The sequence below is a fragment of the Trachypithecus francoisi genome, unplaced genomic scaffold (assembly GCF_009764315.1).
Source record: "Trachypithecus francoisi isolate TF-2019V2 unplaced genomic scaffold, Tfra_2.0 Lachesis_group10, whole genome shotgun sequence".
In the NCBI taxonomy this organism is placed as follows: domain Eukaryota; kingdom Metazoa; phylum Chordata; class Mammalia; order Primates; family Cercopithecidae; genus Trachypithecus; species Trachypithecus francoisi.
The window spans coordinates 27,627,287-27,649,928 of NW_022681455.1; the positions used below are offsets into that span (position 1 = coordinate 27,627,287).

Genomic DNA, 22,642 nt, shown 5'->3' on the forward strand with positions numbered 1-22,642 from the left:
TAGAAGAAGAAGAATAGTAAGTTTTAATATTCTTACTGAGTTAGGCTATTATATGCAACTGAATTGTTAATTTGGGGGTATTTTATAATTTTTTATTAGGAACCAGTTACCTAAACAATGTAAACACATTAGAGCAGGAGCATACTAGATCCCCAATCTAGTTACTGAAGCACAGATTCTATTGGCAAAACATGCATAAACATACACATTCTAGATGCAACACAGCAAAATGCCGATGTATATAGTAAACCCATTCAAGAAAATATCGTAAATATTCAAAACTGATTATAAAACTCCAAACTACTTTTGAAATAATCTACTCCAAATCCTTCATTCCATAAAGGAAACTAAAGCTTAAAACAGTAGAGTTTTCTAATGCCACAAAGTGGCTTAATAACAATTGGATTAGTTCAGCCCAATGTACTTTCCATTCCATAACATGACAGTGAAAATTTAAAAGATTTCAAGCAGTTTCTAAATCCACTCTGATTCTTCAGTACTTAACAAAAGGACAAACTAAAGTAAATATATCCCCTAAATTTATGATGTTCCTGGAATTGTCATATGCCAGGATGCAGTCTCTGATGTTTGTTGAGAGCAGAGCGATATCTGAAGGATTTTCCACAATCATTACATCCAAAAGGCTTCTCTCCTGAATGAATTCTCTGGTGCTGAATGAGATATGTGCTCTGGCTAAAAGTCTTTCTGCATTCATTACAGTTATAAGGTTTCTCTCCAGTATGAGTATTCTGATGTTCAGTCAGATGAGTGCTCCGGCTAAAGGCTTTGTCACATTCATTGCACTTATAGGGCTTCTCCCCAGTGTGAATTCGTTGATGCTGAGTTAGATGGGAGCTCTGGCTAAAGGTCTTTTCACATTTATTACACTGGTAGGGTTTTTCTTCTGTGTGAGTTTTCTGATGTTGAGCAAGAGATGAACAATGTCGAAAGGCTTTACCACACTCAGCACACTCATAAGGCTTGGCTCCTGTATGAATTCTCTTATGTTGTGTAAGGTGTATGTTCTGGTTGAATGCTCTCCCACACTCATTACACTTGTAAGGTCGTTCTCCAGTATGGATTTTCCTATGCTGAATAAGGGATGAACCATAACTGAAGGTTTTCCCACATTCATGACATTGATAGGGTTTCTCTCCAGTATGAATTCTTTCATGCTTAGCAAGAGATGAACTCCGAATAAAAGCTTTCCCACATTCTTTACATTCATAAGCTTTCTCTTGAGTATGAGTTTTCTGATGCTGATTAAGGTTTGAGAGATAACTGAAAGCCTTTCCACATTCACTGCATTCAAAGGGCTTTTCTCTCGTGTGAATTCTCCGATGTTGAGTAAGCGATGAGCAGTAACTGAAGGCCTTTCCACATTCATTGCATTTGTAAGGTTTTTCTCCAGTATGAATTTTCAGGTGTTGAGCAAGGGATGACCAGTAACTAAAAGATTTTCCACATTCTGCACAATCATAGGGTTTCTCCCCAGTATGTGTTTTTTGATGCTGAGTGAGGTTTGAGTGCTGGCTGAAGGCTTTCCCACATTCATTGCATTCATACGGTTTTTCACCAGTATGAATCATATGATGACGGATAAAAGTTGAGGGCCCATTGAAGGCCTTTCCACATTCATTACATTTATAGGTTTTTTCTCCGGTATGAATTTTTTGATGTTGAGTAAGGTGTGTACTCCTGGTGAAGGTTTTATCACATTCATCACATTTAAAAGGTTTTTCTCCTGTATGAATTTTCTGATGTTCCATAAAATGGCCTCTCTGGCTAAAGGCTTTTCCACACTCATTACAAGTATATGGCTTCTCGCCAGTATGAATTCTCTGATGCTGAACAAGATGGGTCCTCTGACTAAAGGCTTTCCCACATTCATCACATTTATATGGTTTTTCTCCAGTATGAATTCTTTGATGTTGAGTAAGAGATGGACCCTCAATGAAGCCTTTTCCACACTGATCACATTTATATGGTTTATCTCCAGTATGAATTCTTTGATGGTTTATAAGGTTTTCACTCCGGCTGAAGGCTTTTTCACATTCATTACATTTGTAGGGTTTTTCTCCAGTATGTGTTCTCTGATGGCGAATAAGAGCTGAACAATAACTAAAAGCTTTCCCACATTCATTGCACTTACAAGATTTCTCTTTTTTAACTGGGTTTGAATTCTGTTTGATGCTTCTTTTCGTAGAGGTCTCTTCTGGAGATGGTTCTTGTGTTACAAGGTTTGAACTCACATTGATGCTTTTCCCAAATTCATTATTTACAGGGCCTTTTTCCCAACTGGGTATTGTCTTTTCAGTTAGCTTTATTTCCTTTGGCAGTGTCTGTTGGTTTGCTTGCTGCCTCTCTAAACTGCCTTCACATTCCCAACTTTCTAGCAAGTTGGAACTCCAAGAATCATCTCTTTTGTGTTTTTCCACTATTACCTCTGGAGATAGCTCTTCTTCAGAAATGTCAGGCTCTGGGGCTGACACACTATCTTCAAGTCTTGTCTCCCAGTCTAAAAGAAAAAGAAAATTCCAGTGTTCTCTGAATAGAGAAAAAATAAACTGCTATTGTGGGAATTATGATACTAAAAAATAAATCCCTTGGAAAATTCTAATGGTTTTCAAATATATAGCCATATTATTTGGGGAGAAAGTTGGAAAGAGCTAAGGAGAATTATAAATAAAATACAAAAGTGGCAAAAGAATGTCTAATTCAATTTCATAGATAATCTCCAAGAACCAGTTAGGAAATACATTTAAGATAATAGTTGATTAAAAAGGTGACAATAGAGATGGCTAAGAGTAGACAGAGATGAACTGAATCTGAAGGGGTCACTTTGAATTGGGATTCCTTGCTAATAAACAACAAAACAAAAAATGCAAGAACCACGATTTAAAGACAGAACAAACAGGAAAGATTTATTAGCTAAGACCCCATGTGTTTTAGTCTGGAACACTGAAGAAATAATCACATCATTGCTAGATATGGGAAGAATTGTAAATAGTAGAGGAAATACTTTAGCAGGGAGAAACTTGTAACAAGTTCAAGTCTAGGCATTTTGAGAATTAAGAAAAGTAATGGAGAGCTGGACTATAGTAGTGTTTGTATAAGTGAAAGATGCCAACATCAGAATAACAAGGATGTTCAAATGTAGGATGGAAAGTATCAGCTCAAAAAAGGAAGGACAACAATAGCTAAAGCCTTAGAAAAATATGTGAAAAAGAGCAGAGGCAGAGGGAAGATCCTTGAGAATAGTCAGGGTAACAGAATTAATAAAATATACTAATGAAAGAAAGCAGTTTATCAGCAAACACACAAAAAAACAGAAGAAACACAACCAGGAAAGTACATAATCAGGAAGTAAACTGTTGCCCAAAACAAGAGAGATGACAACTAAAAGAAGCAGGGTAGTCAATGCTGGCAATATCCTTAAAAAACAAAGGCTGCGTTTAAAACAGCATTTCTTCAGTTTCAATGGTATCAGAAGTTTACAGCAGACTCCAGAGGATCCTGAATCTTTCCCATATTGCAAGCCCAGTCACTATTACTACCCACTACCACTATCACTGCAAGCATGAGCAGTGGGGCAGACCCCAGAGCTGCCTAGCATCCCCTCCACACCTGGCACTATGGGTAATAGCACAGCATGTATTAGTGTAGGCAGCCTCACAGCAGTAGAATTTCTACAGGAGGGACAAGATCAAAACAATACAGGCTTTGGAAACAGCCGATTGTTCAAGAAATAAATATGTTTTCATCAACAGAAATGACACCAAGGAAGGTATGTTTGCACAGCAGGTTGCCATAAAGAACACCTCTGGAAGTACTTCACAATGAAAGATATGGAGACCGTGGAGTCTGATGCTGTTAAAGAACAGTGCATGGAAGTGGCAGATCTCCAACCCTGGTTGGAGTTCCACTCAAAGGCAACATGAAACAGACCATGGCCAATATTATCTATGTCATCATCTCCTCTACTCAATAACCAACAGAAGTACTAGAATATAAGGGGCAGGGCAAAAAATGAAGGGATGGAGAAAGTTCCCAAAGACCAGATTGAAAAATACCATCCCTATTGCAGAAAGCAATTCTCCCTTTACTACACGCAAAGTCTACAGACATTGACCATAGTATTCTGACATCCCATGTGTGGAGAAGTAATCGAGGGTGTTGACAACCAGGGGACAAGAAAACAAGGTAGACCAGTGAGACAGATATATAACAGGGTTATAGATCATGATTCTGAGGGTCAAGATCATCAAGACAGCTCCGAGAAGATGGCAATAAAGAGGATAAGGGAAATTATGTAGACTAGGCCCAGGGTTAGTGGCCACCTCAATGTAGGTACTGTCACAATATCACTACCTGTAGAGGTATCTACAAAACTATACATCATTTTTATAAAGACAAAAGTAGCCAACTCATCAGCTAAGAATAAATCTATTCTAGATGCTGATAAAGATAGAATTGAGGGCTGATTTACCAAGACAATCATCATCAGGTCAAATTCCAGCAATAAAAAGTAACCAGTAGAATGGAGCTAAATATCTCAAGTGCTTGCCTTCTGTTCACTGACCAGGTAACTGGAACTATATAAATTATCTATACAACATGGGGTGTGGGGGTTATTATTTTTGCCTAAATAAATCTTTTTGGTAAAAAGTATTTTTTGAAAAGCCTACGTTTTTCAATACACATTTAAATGGTTTAAAATGGTTTTCTTTTTTTTTTTTTTTTTTTTTTTTGTTGAGACGGAGTCTCTCTCTGTCGCCCAGGCTGGAGTGCAGTGGCCGGATCTCAGCTCACTGCAAGCTCCGCCTCCCGGGTTTACGCCATTCTCCTGCCTCAGCCTCCTGAGTAGCTGGGACTATAGGCGCCCGCCACCTCGCCCGGCTAGTTTTTTGTATTTTTAGTAGAGATGGGGTTTCACGGTGTTACCCAGGATGGTCTCGATCTCCTGACCTCGTGATCCGCCCGTCTCAGCCTCCCAAAGTGCTGGGATTACAGGCTTGAGCCACTGCGCCCGGCCTAAAACGGTTTTCTATCTGGTCAAGTAAAACTTCATTTTTAGTTTGTGATAAAACTTGACAACTTGCTTTTTCCAAAAGTTAACTAACCATAAGCCCCAGTTATTAAAGTTCTTCTTTTTTTTTTAAATTAAGCTTTCTAAAGTATGTTCCATGAAACCATTCTAAGAGAAAGATTTTACAGATGTGATATGAAAAAAAAGTATTCGGCCGGGCGCGGTGGCTCAAGCCTGTAATCCCAGCACTTTGGGAGGCCGAGACGGGCGGATCACGAGGTCAGGAGATCGAGTCCATCCTGGCTAACACGGTGAAACCCCGTCTCTACTAAAAAATACAAAAAACTAGCTGGGCGATGTGGCGGGCGCCTGTAGTCCCAGCTACTCGGGAGGCTGAGGCAGGAGAATGGCGTAAACCCGGGAGGCGGAGCTTGCAGTGAGCTGAGATCCGGCCACTGCACTCCAGCCTGGGCGACAGAGCGAGACTCCGTCTCAAAAAAAAAAAAAAAAAAAAAAAGTATTCATGGTTGGAGGCAGGGTGGGGGTTGGGGAGATGTTACATTCTATGCAATCCTGTTGAACATTCATAACACGTAACTGCCTATTTAAAAAAAAAAATCTCTGAGTGGTACTCCAGTTAGAAACTTGCTAAAGTTTGAACATGGCACACAATTTTCCCCCATAAAGAAGAACCTCACCTACATCCCATTAACTCTAGAGACGTATCCCTTACCTAGAATGACTAGGTTTATTTTTCTAGGGTCAGATCCTTAGGTTACTTCATGCAGTTTGAAAACTGATGATTTAGAAGAAAGTTATTCATAATTTCAAAAACTGTATGATAAAGTGATAAAACCAGAAGCTAGCTAGGTGCAGGTGCAGTGGCTCACACCTGTAATTGCAGCACTTTGGGAGGCTGAGGGGGGTAGATTACTTGAGCCCAGGAGTTCAAGACCAGCCTGGGCAACAAGGTGAAACCCTGTCTCCACTAAAAATACAAAAATTAGCCAGGCATGATGGCATACACCTGGAGTTCCAGCTACTCGGGAGGCTGAGTTGGGAGGCTTGCTTGAGCCTGAGAGGCAGAAGCTGTAGCGAGCCAAGATTACACCATTGCACTACAACCTGGGCAACAGAGTGAGACTTTGTCTCAAAAAAAGAAAAAAAAAAAATAAGAAGCTATACATGTTACTAGGAAAAAATCAGGTGATAAAGAAATAAAGCCTGCAGGTATGCAATTCATTTTTGTTGAGTTTGGTTGGGAAAGAAAAGAGAAACTGAATGGTGGCCATAAAGATTCATATTGTGGAGTAAATCTATTTGGAAATATAGGTTAGGTATTTCTATATAAAAGTACTAGGAATGGAGCCTGTAAACCCAAAATAAGAAATTGTAAGGACTGAAAAGTATGGTGATAATTATGAGATCATGGTCCTAAAGGAAGTAGAAAGAGATGCAATGCAAAGTCCAGTATGAGGTGGATTTTGTAAAACGGTAGGAAGGACATCTCAAAAAGGGACATTTATAACATAGAATATATGTTCTATAACATAGAATATATATTGCAACAATTAGTGACATAACAAAGCATAAGAAAGTCCAGAAAACAGATGCTTTCCCATTTCTCCATAGGAAATATTTTAAAGGGAAGAAAGTACATCTACACTTCAGACATAAAATCCTCTCATCAGGCTGACAGTCGGAGTTAATGATATTCATCTGCTGGCAATCCATGACTTACCTGCACAGGTACCTACTGGAATGCTTGGCTCCATGATCCATGGCTCTGTCCCTTGCTCTAACTGGGAAATCACATCAGGTTTAGAAACTTGGAGTCCTGTTCATTAGGGAAAAAAAAGAAAGAAACCTGCAGTAAGGGAAAAGTAACATATCAGAATTCAATCACCGCTTTGTCTTTAGAAGAAATGACATGTAGTAAAAACCTGATGGGAGTGGATAACATATCAACCTTCAGTGTTACCAGTTCCCAGATATGGTGGGAGTATAATCTGGGAACTGATCTGGGTCCAGGAAAATTATTATTTTGTCCTCTGCTTGCTAAGATGGTAGAAACTTTTTCAAAAACTTTAGAAATTTAGAAATTGTTGGTTACTAAACTTAAAGGCAAACTCCCTTAAGCACAAGAGAGAGCCCTTCTCCTGAACACCCCTTGATATTAACTCAGAGAAGTTATCCTTACCTATAGAGACCAGGTGTGTATAATTTTCCAATGTCACATCTCTGAACAAATCTCTCTGGCCAGGGTCCAGCTGTTTCCATTCTTCCTGGGTAAAGTCCACTATCACATCCTTAAAAGTCACTGATTCCTGAAATACCAAACATATTTCTGCTTAGCCATAAGCCTTTACTTAGGAAAGGGGTAAAGTTAGCAATACTGACAGAAGTAAGGCAGTTTATAGGATGTCTGCAAAATAATCTTGACATTTACTCCTTTATAAAATAAATGTAAAAACAGTGCCTCATCCATTGGGTTATTGTAAGAATTAAATAAAACATTCCAGGTGAAATGCTTAATTTAACGTCTGGCATATAATAAGTGCTCAGTCAATATGGCCATTGTTGTCCTTCATCATCATCATTACCATCATCTCTATGTTCCAACATATGTTAAGTATTAATGGTTTAACTATTATCATCAATAATATTTTTTACTACCTACAATGTGCAAGAGCACCCAAAGGTTTTTTGAAAAAGAGAGGTGGAAAGACTTGCCCTAATACATTTCAAAAGATAAAGTAATTTAAAAATGGCCTAGTCTGGAATGAAACAAAATGAAATAAAATAGAAAATCCAGAAATAGACTCATATTTGTAAGAGTTGAAAGGCATTAAGCTGCTTTCAAATTGGTTAAAAGTTAATTAGTTAAAAGTAAGTTAAAAGTTAAATTAGTTAAGATGGATTAGTCACTAAATCATGCCATAACAAACAACTGTCTATGAAAAAAAAATTAAGGTGAGATCCTTACTTCACAACACACACAAAAATTCCTGCCAACCTAAAGATGAAATTTTAAAGAAAAAGTCAAAATAATATAGAAAAACAGGAAAATATTTGTATAAGCTTGAAATCTGAAAAGCAAAATTTACATGATGGAGAGACAGGCTGATAGATACAACCACATAACAATGTAAAATATCTATAAGACATCATAAACAAAAGGCAATTTAACTAAAAAAACTTCTGCACAATAAAAAAAATCTACAGAGTTCAAGACAACCTGTAGAAGGGGCAAAAATATTTGCAAACTATTCATCTCACAAGGGACTAATATCCAGAATATACTCAAATCAACAGCAAATAAATAAATAATACCATTAAAAAGTAGATGAAGTATCTGAATAAGCATTCTCAAAAGAAGACATACAAACACCCAAATATATGAAAAAATGCTCAACATCACTAAAGGCAAATCAAAATCATAATGAGATATCTCACCCCAGTTAGTCAAAAAGACAAAAAAAAAATAACAAATGCTGGCAAGGATACACCACTGGTAGGAAGGTAAATTAGTACAACCATTATGGAAAACAGTTTGGCACTGTCTCAAAAAAACTAAATATGGAACTACCATATGATCCAGCAATCCTACTAATGGGTATTTATCAGAAGTAAAGGAAATCAGTAGACCAAAGAGACACATGCATCCCCATGTTTGCTATGGCTTTATTGACAACAGCTAAGATATAGAATCAACCTAAATGTCCATCAACAGATGAATGGATAAAGAAAATGTGGTGTATATACACAATGGAATACCATTCAGCCATTAAAAAAAAGAATAAAATCCTGTCATTAGTGGTAACATGGATGAACCTGCAGGACATTATGTTAAGTGAAATAAGCCAGACACAGAAAGATAAATATCGCATGTTATCATTCACATGTAGGAGCAAACAAAAACAAAATGAGTTCATAGAGAGTAGAACTGTGCTTACTAGAGGCTGGAAAGGGTAGTGATGAGGGAAGGTTAGGGAAAGACTGGCTAACAGTTACAAAGTTACAGGTAGATGAAAGGAATAAGTTTCAGTGTCTATAGCACTATAGGGTGAATATGGTTAACAGTAATTTCGTGTATAATTACAAGAAAATAGAAGTGAAGATTTGGAATATTCACAACACAAAGAAGTGATAAATATTCAAGGTGATGGATATGCTAATTATCCTGATTTTATCATTACACATTGTATTCACATACTAAAATATCACTCTGTATCCCATGGATATGTACAATTATTACATGTCAATTAAAAATTAAGGGGGGAAAAAAAGATCAACTACCCACAAAAATAGCAACAATAAAGGTCAACAACCCAAATAAGCAAGTCACCGTGGAAAATGTGAAACCATGAAAAGATGCTCCCCTCCCCTAAAAATATAGTTAAACAGTAAAATATCAGACTGGCTAACACTGCTGAAGTGCTCATGTATACTATGGTGGAAAGAGAACCCAAATGCAATCTATCTAGGGGGCAATCTGACAAGATCTATCAAAACTTTAATGGAAATACCATTCGATCCAGTCATCCTACTTCTAGGAATTTATTCTTCAGAAACTCTTCTAGGTACAAAGACATATGTACAATTGCCATTTCAACATCATTTGTGTGGAAGGAAAAAAAAAATCAAACTTACATGTCCATTAATAGCATAGTGGTTAAAAAATATATGGTACACCCATACTAAGACACTTTATATAGATAGTTATCAAATGAGGTATATCTATATGTACTCATTAGAAAATATGTACACAGGAGGACAGGCATTGTGGCTCACACCTGCAATCTCAACACTTTGGGAGGCCGAGATGGGAGGACTGCTTGAGCCCGAGTTCAAGACCAGCCTGCGCAACATAGTGAGACCTCGTCGGCACTAAAGATAAAAATAGAAATAAGCTGGGCGTGGTGGCACGCACCTGTAGTCCCGGCTTCTCAGGAAGCTGAGGTGGGAGGATTGCTTCCGCCCAGAAGTTTGAGGTTGCAGTGACCTATGACCATACCACTGCACTCTAGGGTACGATGCTACTTTTCTTTTTATGAATAGGAAGAAAGTTTATATGTAAATGAACATAAAAAAATCTGAAAGAATACTCAGCCAAATACTATTGGTGGGACTGGGTAGTGGGACCTACAGGCAATGCAGGGAACTTCCTGCTTTTTTTATATTGCTATGTATTTAAAACTAAGTGATAGAGCATGAACTTTGTTTAAAAAATATAAATATATTAAATCTTTAGGACTTTACCCTCTAACCATGACAAAGCAACTGGACTAGTTCTTCCAATATAAATAAAACTGAACAATATATCTGAAACAAGTGTTTTCATATTTTGAACAGCAGGCAGGACAGAAGTGATACGGAGAGAAGGGAAACACTAACATGAGCCCCAGAATCCCCTTAACTTTTTGCCTGAGGAACTGTCCAGACTGAAGAGCAGAGAGGCAGAGCTCTACCAAAGCAGTGGTCTTACTGAGCTGAGGAGACAAAGTTGAAAGTTCAGAACTACTGAAGCAAGGAATCTGCAGGATAGATACTGGAGAGGAGGGAGCTGCAGAGAAAAGGAATACCACAAATCTGGTGTAAATACAATCTCCATGGTCAATGCAAAGTTACCAACATGACATAACTGAATAGAGTTGAGAAGTTATGTGCACAGCCGGCTCCCACAAACAGTTCCAGGACACTTTAGAAGCAGGACAAGTCCAGACTGTGAGGAAAGAGCATAAGCAGCAGGTCTGGTTGGCTCATTCCTTGCTAAATTCCAGGGACGCCTAGATCCTTGGTTCTGACCCTTGAACAAGCTCTGAAAACTAAACCTTTGAACACTTCCATGGTCACTAATTATTGACATAATTCTGTGTGCCTAGTCACTGATTAATGATGTTATTCTGTGTGCCCAGTGCACTGGGACAAGTTGTACCAAACTGTCAACATCGTTTAAAGAAACATGGAAATTTATGATGTGTACCAGGTGCCGAGTGTGGGGTCTATACTATAGCTGGTCATATGGCAGGTAAAGGCCAACGTGATCAGCAACCTTTATGAATTTGGACTCTAAGACTCAAGCAGGATTCCCTGGGTAGACATTTCTCATGTTTCTGTGGCTCACAATAACACAGAAAGTGCATCTGTATGATCATCACAGAGGGAGGGCTCGGAAGCCTGTGCCTGATTTCTCTGGACTCTGCTTATGAATACCCTTTTCCTTCTGATCCTCTTTTGTATGCTTTGCTGTAATATTCTTTAGCCATGATTTATGCTACTGAGTCATATGAATCATTCCAACAAATCACTGAACTAAAGCATGGTCATGGGTCCCTGAAACACAGCCCTAGAGTAAGGCTACACTAGATCAGCCCTAACATTGCTTACAGTTCAAAATACAGATGTCAATAGGATCAAGCTGTGGCCAACATGGAATTAACAATAATTGGATTTACTCTCCTACATGAAATAAACAATACATTCCAGACAAAATGAAACCAAAGTTTCCAACACACTGAACCTCAGGTAACAAAGAAAAGTGATCCCTGAGAATCACGAAACAAATGATATGAGCCCTACAATAGCTCTAGTTTACTGCCTTTAGAGTTTCCAAACACTGGTGTAGGGAGGTGGAACCCAGGAGTAGCCCAGCAGATTTCTGGAACTGAAGAGATAGAGCTGAGAGTTTGGAAAATCAAGGTGACTAGAGTTCATAGAACACAGTACTGGAGAGGAGAGAGCTACACAAAGAGAGAAGCAAGGAAAACTGCATAGGTTCCCTCCTGAGTATTCAGAAAAGTACCAATCTGTGCATAGGTGTGATGAGACTATCTGAGGCCAGTGAAAGAATCATCTAAAAGGAGTCAAGGGACCAGTACCAGTGCTCAAAAAGGACTGGAAATACATCAGCCAAAATGGAAAACTTCATAATTCATGAGGCATTGGCTAGAATACTCAGAATGGTCCTGCCTCTATAGTCAGGAATAAATAGCCTGAGACTAAATGCTGTTCTGGGCCCACCTAACAAATCTTAAAAGGCTTGAAAGGAACACACTGTTTCCAGTAACTTAACTGTATCCCGGAATAAGGTTCAATAATTTTTTTTTTTTTTTTTTGAGATGGAGTTTCCCTCTGTTGCCCAGGCTGGAAGTGCAGTGGCACCATCTCGGCTCACTGCAAGCTCCGCCTGCTGGGTTCACGCCATTTTCCTGTCTCAGCCTCCCGAGTAACTGGGACCACAGGCACCCACCACCACACCCGGCTAATTTTTTTGCATTTTTAGTAGAGACGGGGTTTCACCGTGTTAGCCAGGATGGTCTCGATCTCCTGACCTCGTGATCCACCCACCTCAGCCTCCCAAAGTGCTGGGATTACAGGCGTGAGCCACTGTGCCTGGCCAAGAATATTTTATATGAATATAAAAAATTCAGAACCCAGTAAGGTAAAATTCAGTGTGTGGCATCCAATCAAAGACTATCAGGCGGCTGGGCACGGTGGCTCACACCTGTAATCCCAGCACTTTGGGAGGCCGAGGTGGGTGGATCACAAGGTCAGGAGTTTGAGACCAGCCTGACCAACATGGCGAAATGCCATCTCTACTAAAAATACAAAAAAATTAGCCAGGCGTGGTGGTACGCACCTGTAATCCCAGCTACTCAGGAGGCTGAGGCAGGAGAACTGCTTGAACCCAGGAGGCAAAGGTTGCAGTGAGCTGAGATTGTGCCACTGCACTTCAGCCTGGGTGACAGAGTGAGACTCTGTCTCAAAAACAAACAAACAAAAAATTATCAGGCAATGCAGAGAAGCAGGAAAATACAACCCATAATAAGGAGAAAAGTCAATCAACTGAAACAGTTAAAAGATAAGAACATCAAAAGTTTTTATGACTGTATTCCATAAGTTCAAAACATCAGGCAGAGATATGAAAGACATTAAAAAAAAAAAAAAAAAACCTAAATGGAACTTCTAGAGCTGAAAATGAGAATGTTTTGAGATTTAAAAAAATTCACCAGGTAGTATTAACAGAAGAGTAAGCTTTGAAGAGAGAGATTAGTAACTTCAAAGACACAGAAACCAAAGCTATTCAAAATAAAATAAAAAATAATTTAAAAAAAAGAGCCTTGGGGAGCTCTAGGAGAACTTTAAGTGGCCTGCTTTATGTCTAATTGGAGTACCAGGTCGGGGGGAGGGGAAAGATGAGAGGGGACCAAAAAACATTTTTGAGGAAATAACAGCTGATTATTTTCCAAACTTGATAACACACAAAAAAATTGCACCAAAATACATCATAATCAAATAGCTCAAACTCAGTGATAGAAAAAAATCTTACAAGTAATCTGAGGAAAAAAGATACACAAATATAAAAAACAAAGATAAAAATAACAGTAACTTTTTTGTTAGAAATAATAGACACTGGAGCAACATCAAATACTGAAAAGAAGAAATCTATCACACTAGAATTAATAAACAAAGGCAAAATAAAGACTTCTTTAGACATAGAAACCTGAAAGTATTATTCATGCAGACCTACACTATAAGAAATGTTAAAGGAAGTCCGTCAACCAGGAAAAAAAAAAAGATACCAGATGAAAATATGGTTCGACACTAAGGTTTCTCAACCTTGGCGCTATTGATATTTTGGACCAGATGATTCTCTTAGATAAGTGGGGGAGCCTGTCCTGTGTATGGAGATATCACTGGCCTCAACCCACTGGATGCTAACAGCACTCCCTACCCAAGTCTTGACAATCAAAGAAGTCCCCTAACACTCCCAAATGTTGCTCCTTGGGGAGCAAAATCACTCACAATTGTGAACCATTGATTTATAAAAACAAATAAAGAATACCAAAAATGGTCATTACACAATGAGCATTGTAATAATTACACACAATTATTTTCTTTTTAAATATCTTTCAAAGATAATTGGCTGCTTAAAGGAAATAACAACAAAGTATTATGGGATTTATAATATATGTAACAAGTAAAATATATGGCAACAATAGCATTAAAATCGCAGTGGGTCGCCGGGCGCGGTGGCTCAAGCCTGTAATCCCAGCACTTTGGGAGGCCGAGACGGGCGGATCACAAGGTCAGGAGATCGAGACCATCCTGGCTAACATGGTGAAACTCCGTCTCTACTAAAAATACAAAAAACTAGCCAGGCGAGGTGGCGGGCGCCTGTAGTCCCAGCTACTCGGGAGGCTGAGGCAGGAGAATGGCGTGAACCCGGGAGGTGGAGCTTGCAGTGAGCCGAGATTGCACCACTGCACTCCAGTCTGGGCGACAGGGCGAGACTCCGCCTCAAAAAAAAAAAAAAAAAAAAAAAAATCGCAGTGGGGGGGAAAATGGAAATACACTATTCTGAGTAAAATGGACTATCACTTGAAAGTAAATGATGATTAAAACAAATATGAATCCCTAAAGCAACAAGTAAAATAGCAAAGAGTTATGGCTAATAAGCTAATGAAGGAGATAAAATAGAATCATAAGCATATTCAATCCAAAAGAAGGTAAGAATAGAAGGAAAAAAAAAAAAAGACAATACAAAACAAATAGAAAACAAACAGCAAGGTAAAAGACTTATCCATATCAAAAGTCACATTATATTTAAATGTAACACATTACATGTAAGATAATATTGAATACAAATGGTCTAAACACCCCAAGAAGCAGAGATTTCCAGATTTGATTAAAAAAAAAAAAAAAAAGCAAAACCCAGGCGGGGTGGCTCACGCCTGTAATTCCAGCCCTTTGGGAGGCCGAGGCAGGCGGATCATGAGGTCAGGAGATCAAAACCATCCTGGCTAACATGGTGAAACCCCATCTCTACTAAAAATACAAAAAACTAGCCAGGCGTGGTGGTGGGTGCCTGTAGTCCCAGCTACTAGGGAGGCTGAGGCAGGAGAATGGCGTGAATCAGGGAGGCGGAGCTTGCAGTAAGCTGAGATCGCACCACTGCACTCCAGGCTGGGCGACAGAGCGAGACTCCATCTCAAAAAAAAAAAAAAAAGGCAAAACCCAACTACATGTTGCTTGTAAGTAACTCACTTTAAATATAAAGATACAAATAAGTTAAAAGCAAAAATATAAAAAAAATATACCATATGTCAAAGTAAATTTCAAGGCAAAAGATATTACCAGGCATTAAAAACACTGTTTCTCAACAGTAGAGGAGTCAACTGATTAAGAGAACATGACAATCCTAAATGTTTATGCACCTAATAACAGAGCTTCAAAATATATGGTGTGAAAATTAGTAAAACAGCAAGGAGAAACGGACCAACCCACAACAGTCTGAGATTTCAATACCCCTTTCACAATAACTGATAAAACAAGCAGACAGGAAATCAGTAAGGATATAAAAGACTTGAACAACACTATCAACCAAGTTGACCAAACTGGTATCTGTGGTATACAGAACAAGGCCCTCCCAAAGATGTCCATGTCCTAACCCCTGAAACCTGTGAATTTGTTACCTAACATGGCAAAAGAGACTTTACAAATGTGATCAGGTTAAGGACCTTGAGTGAGGAAATTATTCTGTATTACATGGGTGAGCTTAGGGTAATCACAAGGGTCTTTATAAGAGAGAGGTAAACGGATCAGAGTAGGAAATACAAAGATAGAAGACAAGTCAGAGTCAGAGAGAGAGACAGAGAGACAAATTTGAAGATGCCACAGTGCTAGTTTTGAAGATACAATAAGTAGACACAATGCAAAGAACACAGCAGTCTCTAGAAGCTGGAAAAGGTTCTTCCCCTAGAACCTTCAGAAGAATGCTGTCCTGACAACCTATTTTGGACTTCTGACTTCTAAAACTGTGAGTAAATTGTGTTATTTTATGCCATCTAAGCTTATGGCAATTAATTATAGCAGCAATAGAAAACGAATACATCTATAGAACATTTTATAAAACAATAGCACAATATACATTCTTTCAAGTGCTCACTGATAGTTTACCAAGATGTACCACACTCTGGACAAAAAACCAAGTCTCCATAAATTTGAAAGGATTCAAGTCATACAAGGTATGTTCTCTGATTACGAATATTTTCACTGTCTTGATTGTGGTAATGGTTTCATGAATGTATGTATATCAAAACTTATAAAATTATATATTTTTAAATATGTGCACTTTACTGTCACAATATATCCCCCAATTAAATAGAAAATACCAAAAGTACTTGGGCTGAAAGTGGGAAGAACTGGTACCATTTCTTTGTTAAGAAAATTCAGTTATGGGACAGGAATTAAGCAGGGGGAAAATTTTAAGAAGGAGGAGGGCTTGAGGTTGATTATGGCTGGTGAGCAATTGTTACCTTTTTTGTCTAAGTTCTCAATCAGTCCAGGTCACTTTTCTTCCATTAAAAATCATTAATGGTTCATAAATGGCCTACACAATAAAGCCTTCAACTTCTCATCCAGGTATTCAAGGCTTTCGTATTCTGACTTCATTGAATCATTTGTGTACCATTTGCCATAAACCATCTCTTCCAAATTTTTCTGAATCCTGTGTAACATCTGTTAATTCTTACTTATGAACTTCCGCTTATAATCTTCTCTATACCTAGAATCCATACCTCCATCCCCACCACCTTACTTGTTCAAATATCCAAATGTCACCTATTGTTTTAGAGGCATCACAAATCAGCCATCCTCCATGAAATTCTCCTAATCCTTCCAGAGCACATACATTTTTCCATTCTCTAATATCCACATTACTCATTTCACCTTTCTTACATTTACCTGTTTTATTTTCTAGTAGTCATTTTGGCCTATTAAAGGAACAAGTTTTAGGGCCGGGCGTGGTGGCTCACACCTGCAATCCCAGCACTTTGTGGTTTTGAGGCCAAGGTGGGTGGATCATGAGGTCAGGAGTTCAAGACCAGCATGGCCAGCATGATGAAACCCTGTCTATACTAAAACTACAAAATATTAGCTAGGTGTGGTGGTGCAGGCCTGTAATCCCAGCTACTCGGGAGGCTGAGGCAGGAGAATTGCTTGAACCCGGCCGGCGGAAGTTGCAGTGAGCGGAGATCGCCGCCATTGCACCCCAGCCTGGGTGACACAGAGAGACTCCATCTCAAAAAAAAAAAAAAAGGATCAAGTTTTGTACTTATTTTGCTTTCCCATCCCTGGAGCATAGCAAGATACTAAGCAAGAGGTAAGTGGTGAATGTATTAGTTAAAGCTGGAGAGGCAGAGCTAGGAATGTGGTTACTAGACAGATAAGAACCCAGAATGAACTGCCAACATTGATTTTTGGATAAACAGAAAAAACAGAACAAAAAAACCACAATCACCCTCTAAAGAATAAAATGGCATTTCAAGAAACCACATCTTACCTGAAAACTGGCTGATGAGAGTAGATTATGTCCCCCTTGGAGAAGGGTGGAGTCTGGAGAGGACAGATCTAGGGGAAGAAGCAGGAGCCATATGACTTCTGTTCAGTTTAGCTATTCCCAGCAATCCATAAATTCCGTTTATTCTTCTATTTGAAAATAATAGAAACTATACCATTTCCTTTACATTTTAGAATGCAAAAAAAAGTTACAAGGTAACTGGGGCCCTGGTACCCTCCTCAGTAGGCTCAGGAGGTAAAGCATTGCTTTATGATTCAGTTTTGTACCTAGACACTTAGAAGTCATATGTATTATCTGACTCAATCTATGTTCCTTATTAAGTGAGGCAAACTATTTCTGCTGCCTTTTCTCTGCTACATATACAATATGAAGAAATAATCTGATTACTTTCCAAAAGTCTTCATAGGCCCTTTGAAAACTTTGCTATTAATGCAAATTAAATCTCACAAGGACATATGCTACTTACTCTACCCACCCAACAGAATGTCTTAAATTAAATAGACATGGTCAATACTAATTGCTGGCAAGAATATTAAGCAATTAGAACTTTTTAGATTGGTATATGGAATAAATGTATCAACCACTTATGAAAACTGGTAGTTTATACTAAGCTAAACATATGACTATCCTATGACTCAGCAATTCCACTCCTGTCCTTACATCCATAAAAATGCTTATGTCCATCAAAGACTTGTACAAGGATCTTCACTGCAGATTTATTCATAATATCTCTGAACTGGAAACAACCCAAATGCCTTTCAACAGAACACAGCATAAAAAACCATTTATTTTCATACAATGGATTACTCCAAAATATAAGACAGTGCTACTAACATAATTAACAACATGGATGCATCTCATAAACATAATGTTGAGCAAAATAAGCCAGACAGAAAATAATGCATACTGTATGACTATATTTATATTAAGTTTAAAAACCAACCAAACTGATCTATAGTACTGAAAGTTAGAATAGTACTTCTGGAGGGATAACTGACTGGGCAGAGGCACAAGATACTTCTGGGGCATTAGAAACATTCCATATCTTGGTTATACTAGTTTATACATACCTAAAAATTTGAAAAGCTATATACTGTATAGTATTTGTGCACTTTACTATATATAACTTATACCTTAATAAACAAAACAAAACAAAAAAAAACTTTGCTCTTGGGGGAATCCATTCAGAGTACTGGTTGACAGGAAAGCCTGATTCTCAAAATGACTCGTCTGGTAATTAATTATGTATAATTATGCAAGTCCCTCATCTTCTTTAGGCTTCAATTTTCTCATCTTTAAAAGACTAGAGGCAAATGTCTGACAAACACACCTTTCAAAATCCTCTTGAAGAGGAGATAGTGGTGAGGAAAACCAAACTAGGTACACCTGTTTCCACAAAGAAGTAAAACAAAAATTTTCTTCTCTTAGAAATTTAACGTATGCAGAAAGACTAGCGAGGGAAGATGTCTCTGGATATAAAAATTTGAATGAGATTGGCTGGGCACAGTGGCTACGCCTGTAATCCCAGCACTTTGGGAGGCTGAGGTGGGCGGATCACCTGAGGTCAGGAGTTTGAGACCAGCCTGACCAACAGGGTGAAACCCCGTCTCTATTAAAAATACAAAAATTAACTGGGCATGGTGGCACGCACCTGTAATCCCAGTTACTCAGGAGGCTGAGGCAGGAGAACTGCTTGAACCCGGGAGGCGGAGGTTGCAGTGAGCTGAAATTACGTCACTGCATTCCAGCCTGGGTGATAGAGGGAGACTCAGTCTCACAAAAAAAAAATTTTTGAATGAGACATGAGGTATAAAGTTGAAAGACTAGCAATGCTGTAAGAGATGCTTGGTAAAAACTAAGAAAAAACAATCAAAACATGTAAGGGTCAAGATGGATAGTTACGACCACACACAGATGCATGAGATAGTGGCAATAAGCCAAGTGAATTTGCACCTGAAAAAAAAGAAGGGAACCCCAATATTTTAGGCATTAACCAAGGCTTGCTGGGCTGGAAGACATAAGACCTTAAAACTATATAACTTTAAAAAAAAATCAACTAACGGACTAAATATAAAGACAGTAGGGAACATGAAGAACAAAAAGAAAAGCTAAACAATCAAATGGAGAGAACCCAAGTAATTTCAGGGAATCTAAATTGTACCACTAAGGTGCAAGGACAATCTCTTTGGGATACAACCATTAGGATAGGTCAGTGCCATCTGATTTTAGTTCCAAGATTCAAATTCCAGAGAAAGCCAACTGGCCTAGTGTGGGTTTTATGACCAATCCTTGTTTAAAAGAGAGCTGGGTAAAATTTACGCAAAATGATCTGATATAAAGAGACAGACTAAGAGATGGATTATTGTATGTGATGCAATAATCCTGAGTGTGAAACCTGATGGAAACTGTAGATAAAACAAAAGAAAGAAAAAAAAACAAAAGCACCACCATGCTGGCAACAGTATGACATAGACAGCTTAGGCAAGTGGGGGTGATGAATAATATGGAGAAAAGCAGTTTCAACTGTTTGGCTAAGTACGTAAGTTTCATTTTGTAAAAAATGTATTAATCAAGAAATTCTTAATTAATGGTGTCATGCCTCAGAAAGCAGAGGAAGCAATAAAGGGAACTATTATGCTCAACTTAATTTTGACCAGTAAAGAAAAACTGTTTTGTAACAGAAGTCTTAAGAAAAAAAATGAAGATGTTATCTTGGAAGTTCTTAACAGTGAAAGAAAATGTTCTACATGCACAGACAGGTACCTAAGACTTTAGGAAAACAGAATCAAGAGAAATGTCTCAGGTAAGATGCTTTTTATTCCAAGTAACAGCAACCAACAAAACCAAAAACAGCAACAGTTACAGAAACCAACTGTGTGCCTGGCACATAGTAAATGCTCAGTATGTGTTGCAAAAATTATTACAAGGAACAGAGGCTCAGTAAAGTTAATCCTAATGATAAAATTGTGAGAAATCCCCAAAATAAAGAAAAAACAAAGGCTTTTAATGAAACTACTTTGACTGATTTAATTCTGAGAAACTTAGAATATATATTTAAAAACTCCACTGTAAAAAAGACTTGAAGGACAAAAAATTGAAGAGTAGTATGGACCAAACCTACATTATTCACATGAATATGAATAATGTTAAGATTTCTAATGATATTATTTTTAACAAATGCAAAAAAAGGACTGCATGATAATAGTTAGGTTAAACCAAACTTGATTGCACAGCCATACCTAAAGAATGTAAAGACAACACCAATGCAGAGGGAAGTCTATAGGGACACGTCATAAGCCTCTGTCCTTACCCTGACCTGTTCAATGACATGTAGGAAGAAATAGAAGGAATATTCATCAAATCTGCTAGTGGCATTAAGTTGGAAAGGACAGTTAAGACACTGAATAACTAAATTAGGATTCATAATCATTCTGAAAGCCTAAAACATGTGACCAAAAAACTGAACAATCATAAATGTTAAGTCCTGACATTAAGGATAATAATAATTCCATTACACAAAAATGGTGTAAATCTAGATCACTGCAGTTTATGTAAAAAAAAATCTAAAGTTTACAGTACATCACTGATAGTTTTTAAAGCAAATGTGATCTGATGCCAAACAGCAGAAGTATAATCCGAGTCAAAGGAAGTAGTACATTATTCTTTCAGGTACTTTTCAAAGCACATCCAAAGAACTGTTTACCATTAGGCACTGCATTTTATGAAAAATGCTGACAAGCAGGAGAGTTTTCAGAGAAGAGGTCTAGATACATCACACAGACCAATCAAAAGAAGTGAGGCTATATTGCTTAGAAAAGAATTTATGAGGAGGAGTTGTAACAGCTGAATTCACGTATCTTAAGGGCAGCAGTGTGAAATAAAGAACAGACAGTTTCCTTTTCTGTGGAGGACTCAGAAATAAGATCAACACAAAAGTTACAGGAACAAGTACATCTGTTTAATATAACAAACTAAAAAAGAAAGCCAACAAGGGAATAGTCTGCACCCAAAATGGCAAGTTTAATGCCACACTAGTTCTGGCCTAGGGTTGACAGACTGCCATCTGCCAAGGAGATTTCAAAACTGACTCTTTCATTGAAGGGATAATTACCAAGATGTCTTCTGACTTCAAAATTATAATTTTAATATTTAATATTCAGAAGTCATGTGGGGATCACTGATACTCTGAATGATTATGTCTTTTCATTCCCCAATGGAATGAAAGAAAAAATAAACTCCTCCCCCAAGTATCTCTCTATAAAAAAGAATCTCTCCCTACAATGTAATTTGATTTCTTTGCTAATCCCTAAGCATACCGTTCCTTCCTTCCAGCTCTCCTGCTCTGATCTCAAGTATTTGATCCTCCAGGCATGACTGTTCTCAAGTCTCCATCACCCCGCTCTCCCCTAAGTCGACCCCACTACCTTCCATCTCAGAAGCTCATCCCGTTCCTCTGGAACTTGAATACCAGGGTTCGCCAGGCAGCGTTCCTTCAGCTGATACCCTTGTCTGGGACTCAGATGTCTAGCTCCCCTTGCAGGGAGTCTGCAACACGCTGAGGTTGTCTATCCTAAAAGACACAGGATGGCGTCAGTAACATACGTCACACAATCACACATCAGAGTCTTGCAAAGTGACCAAGAGGTCTTACACAAGAGAAGTGCCCTAAGAGAGCACTAGAGAGGCGTGTGGCACTCCGATGAACAAAAACAGAGTGGAGATCGGGTAAGCGGGTTCTGCCTCAGATCCAAAAATCCCTTGGTGCCCACCCTAGAATCTGGCCGGGGCATCCACAGACCTAGTCTGTTCCCTCTGTGCACATTTGTGACTCACACCCCTGCGAGGTTGGATAACACGAAGACACACCTGTTGCAGAGCGTTAACGCTGGAAGGTGGATAAGCAGGGCGGCCCGGCACCCGACTTCCCCTTAGGCCGGAACAAAAGAACAAAGCCCTCCAAGGGATCAGGGCGGGACCGCCCCGCACACAAGGAGGCGAGGTGCGCCCCCTTCGAGGACTCCCCAGCTTTCTCCCGCAGAGGCCTCTAAGCGCGAAACCAGAAGGGTGACGTCACGGGTCCGGAGGGCTGGCTGTTGCCATGGTGATACCTGAGCTCCCCTCCCTTTATAGCGATCCACACACTCTGATCCCGGGTCCGGAAGCGCATTGACCGCCACCAGACCTAACGCAGGGAGCCGAAGCAGCTAGACTTCCAGAGCGCCAACCTCTTTCCACGCCTACAACCGGCT

At 38.8% G+C, this 22,642-nt stretch overlaps 1 protein-coding gene across 4 annotated transcripts; it reads right to left on the bottom strand.

Moving 5' to 3' along the window:
• ZNF184 (zinc finger protein 184) lies at window positions 1–22,642 on the bottom strand. Of its 4 annotated transcripts, none has more exons than XM_033216454.1 (6): window positions 22,502–22,642; window positions 21,818–21,963; window positions 17,376–17,443; window positions 7,230–7,356; window positions 6,771–6,866; window positions 1–2,518 (listed from the first exon to the last, which is right to left on the bottom strand). In XM_033216454.1, the coding sequence occupies exons 2-6, from the start codon at window positions 21,822–21,824 to the stop codon at window positions 561–563; spliced, it is 2,256 nt and encodes a 751-aa protein (XP_033072345.1). In that variant the 5' UTR covers window positions 21,825–21,963; window positions 22,502–22,642; the 3' UTR covers window positions 1–560. The 4 variants fall into 4 exon arrangements, with proteins under 4 accessions (XP_033072345.1, XP_033072344.1, XP_033072346.1 ...); XM_033216453.1 differs by having other exon boundaries at window positions 22,260–22,642; XM_033216455.1 differs by lacking the exon at window positions 21,818–21,963 and having other exon boundaries at window positions 22,260–22,531.

What these genes read in the sequence shown, in the direction of transcription:
- ZNF184 (XM_033216454.1), bottom strand. An exon ending in TACACACCTGGTCTCTATAG is followed by an intron (nt 6,867 to 7,229) that starts GTAAGGATAACT and finishes CCTAATGAACAG; the next exon opens with GACTCCAAGTTTCTAAACCT. An exon ending in TCCAGTAGGTACCTGTGCAG is followed by an intron (nt 2,519 to 6,770) that starts GTAAGTCATGGA and finishes TTTTTCTTTTAG; the next exon opens with ACTGGGAGACAAGACTTGAA.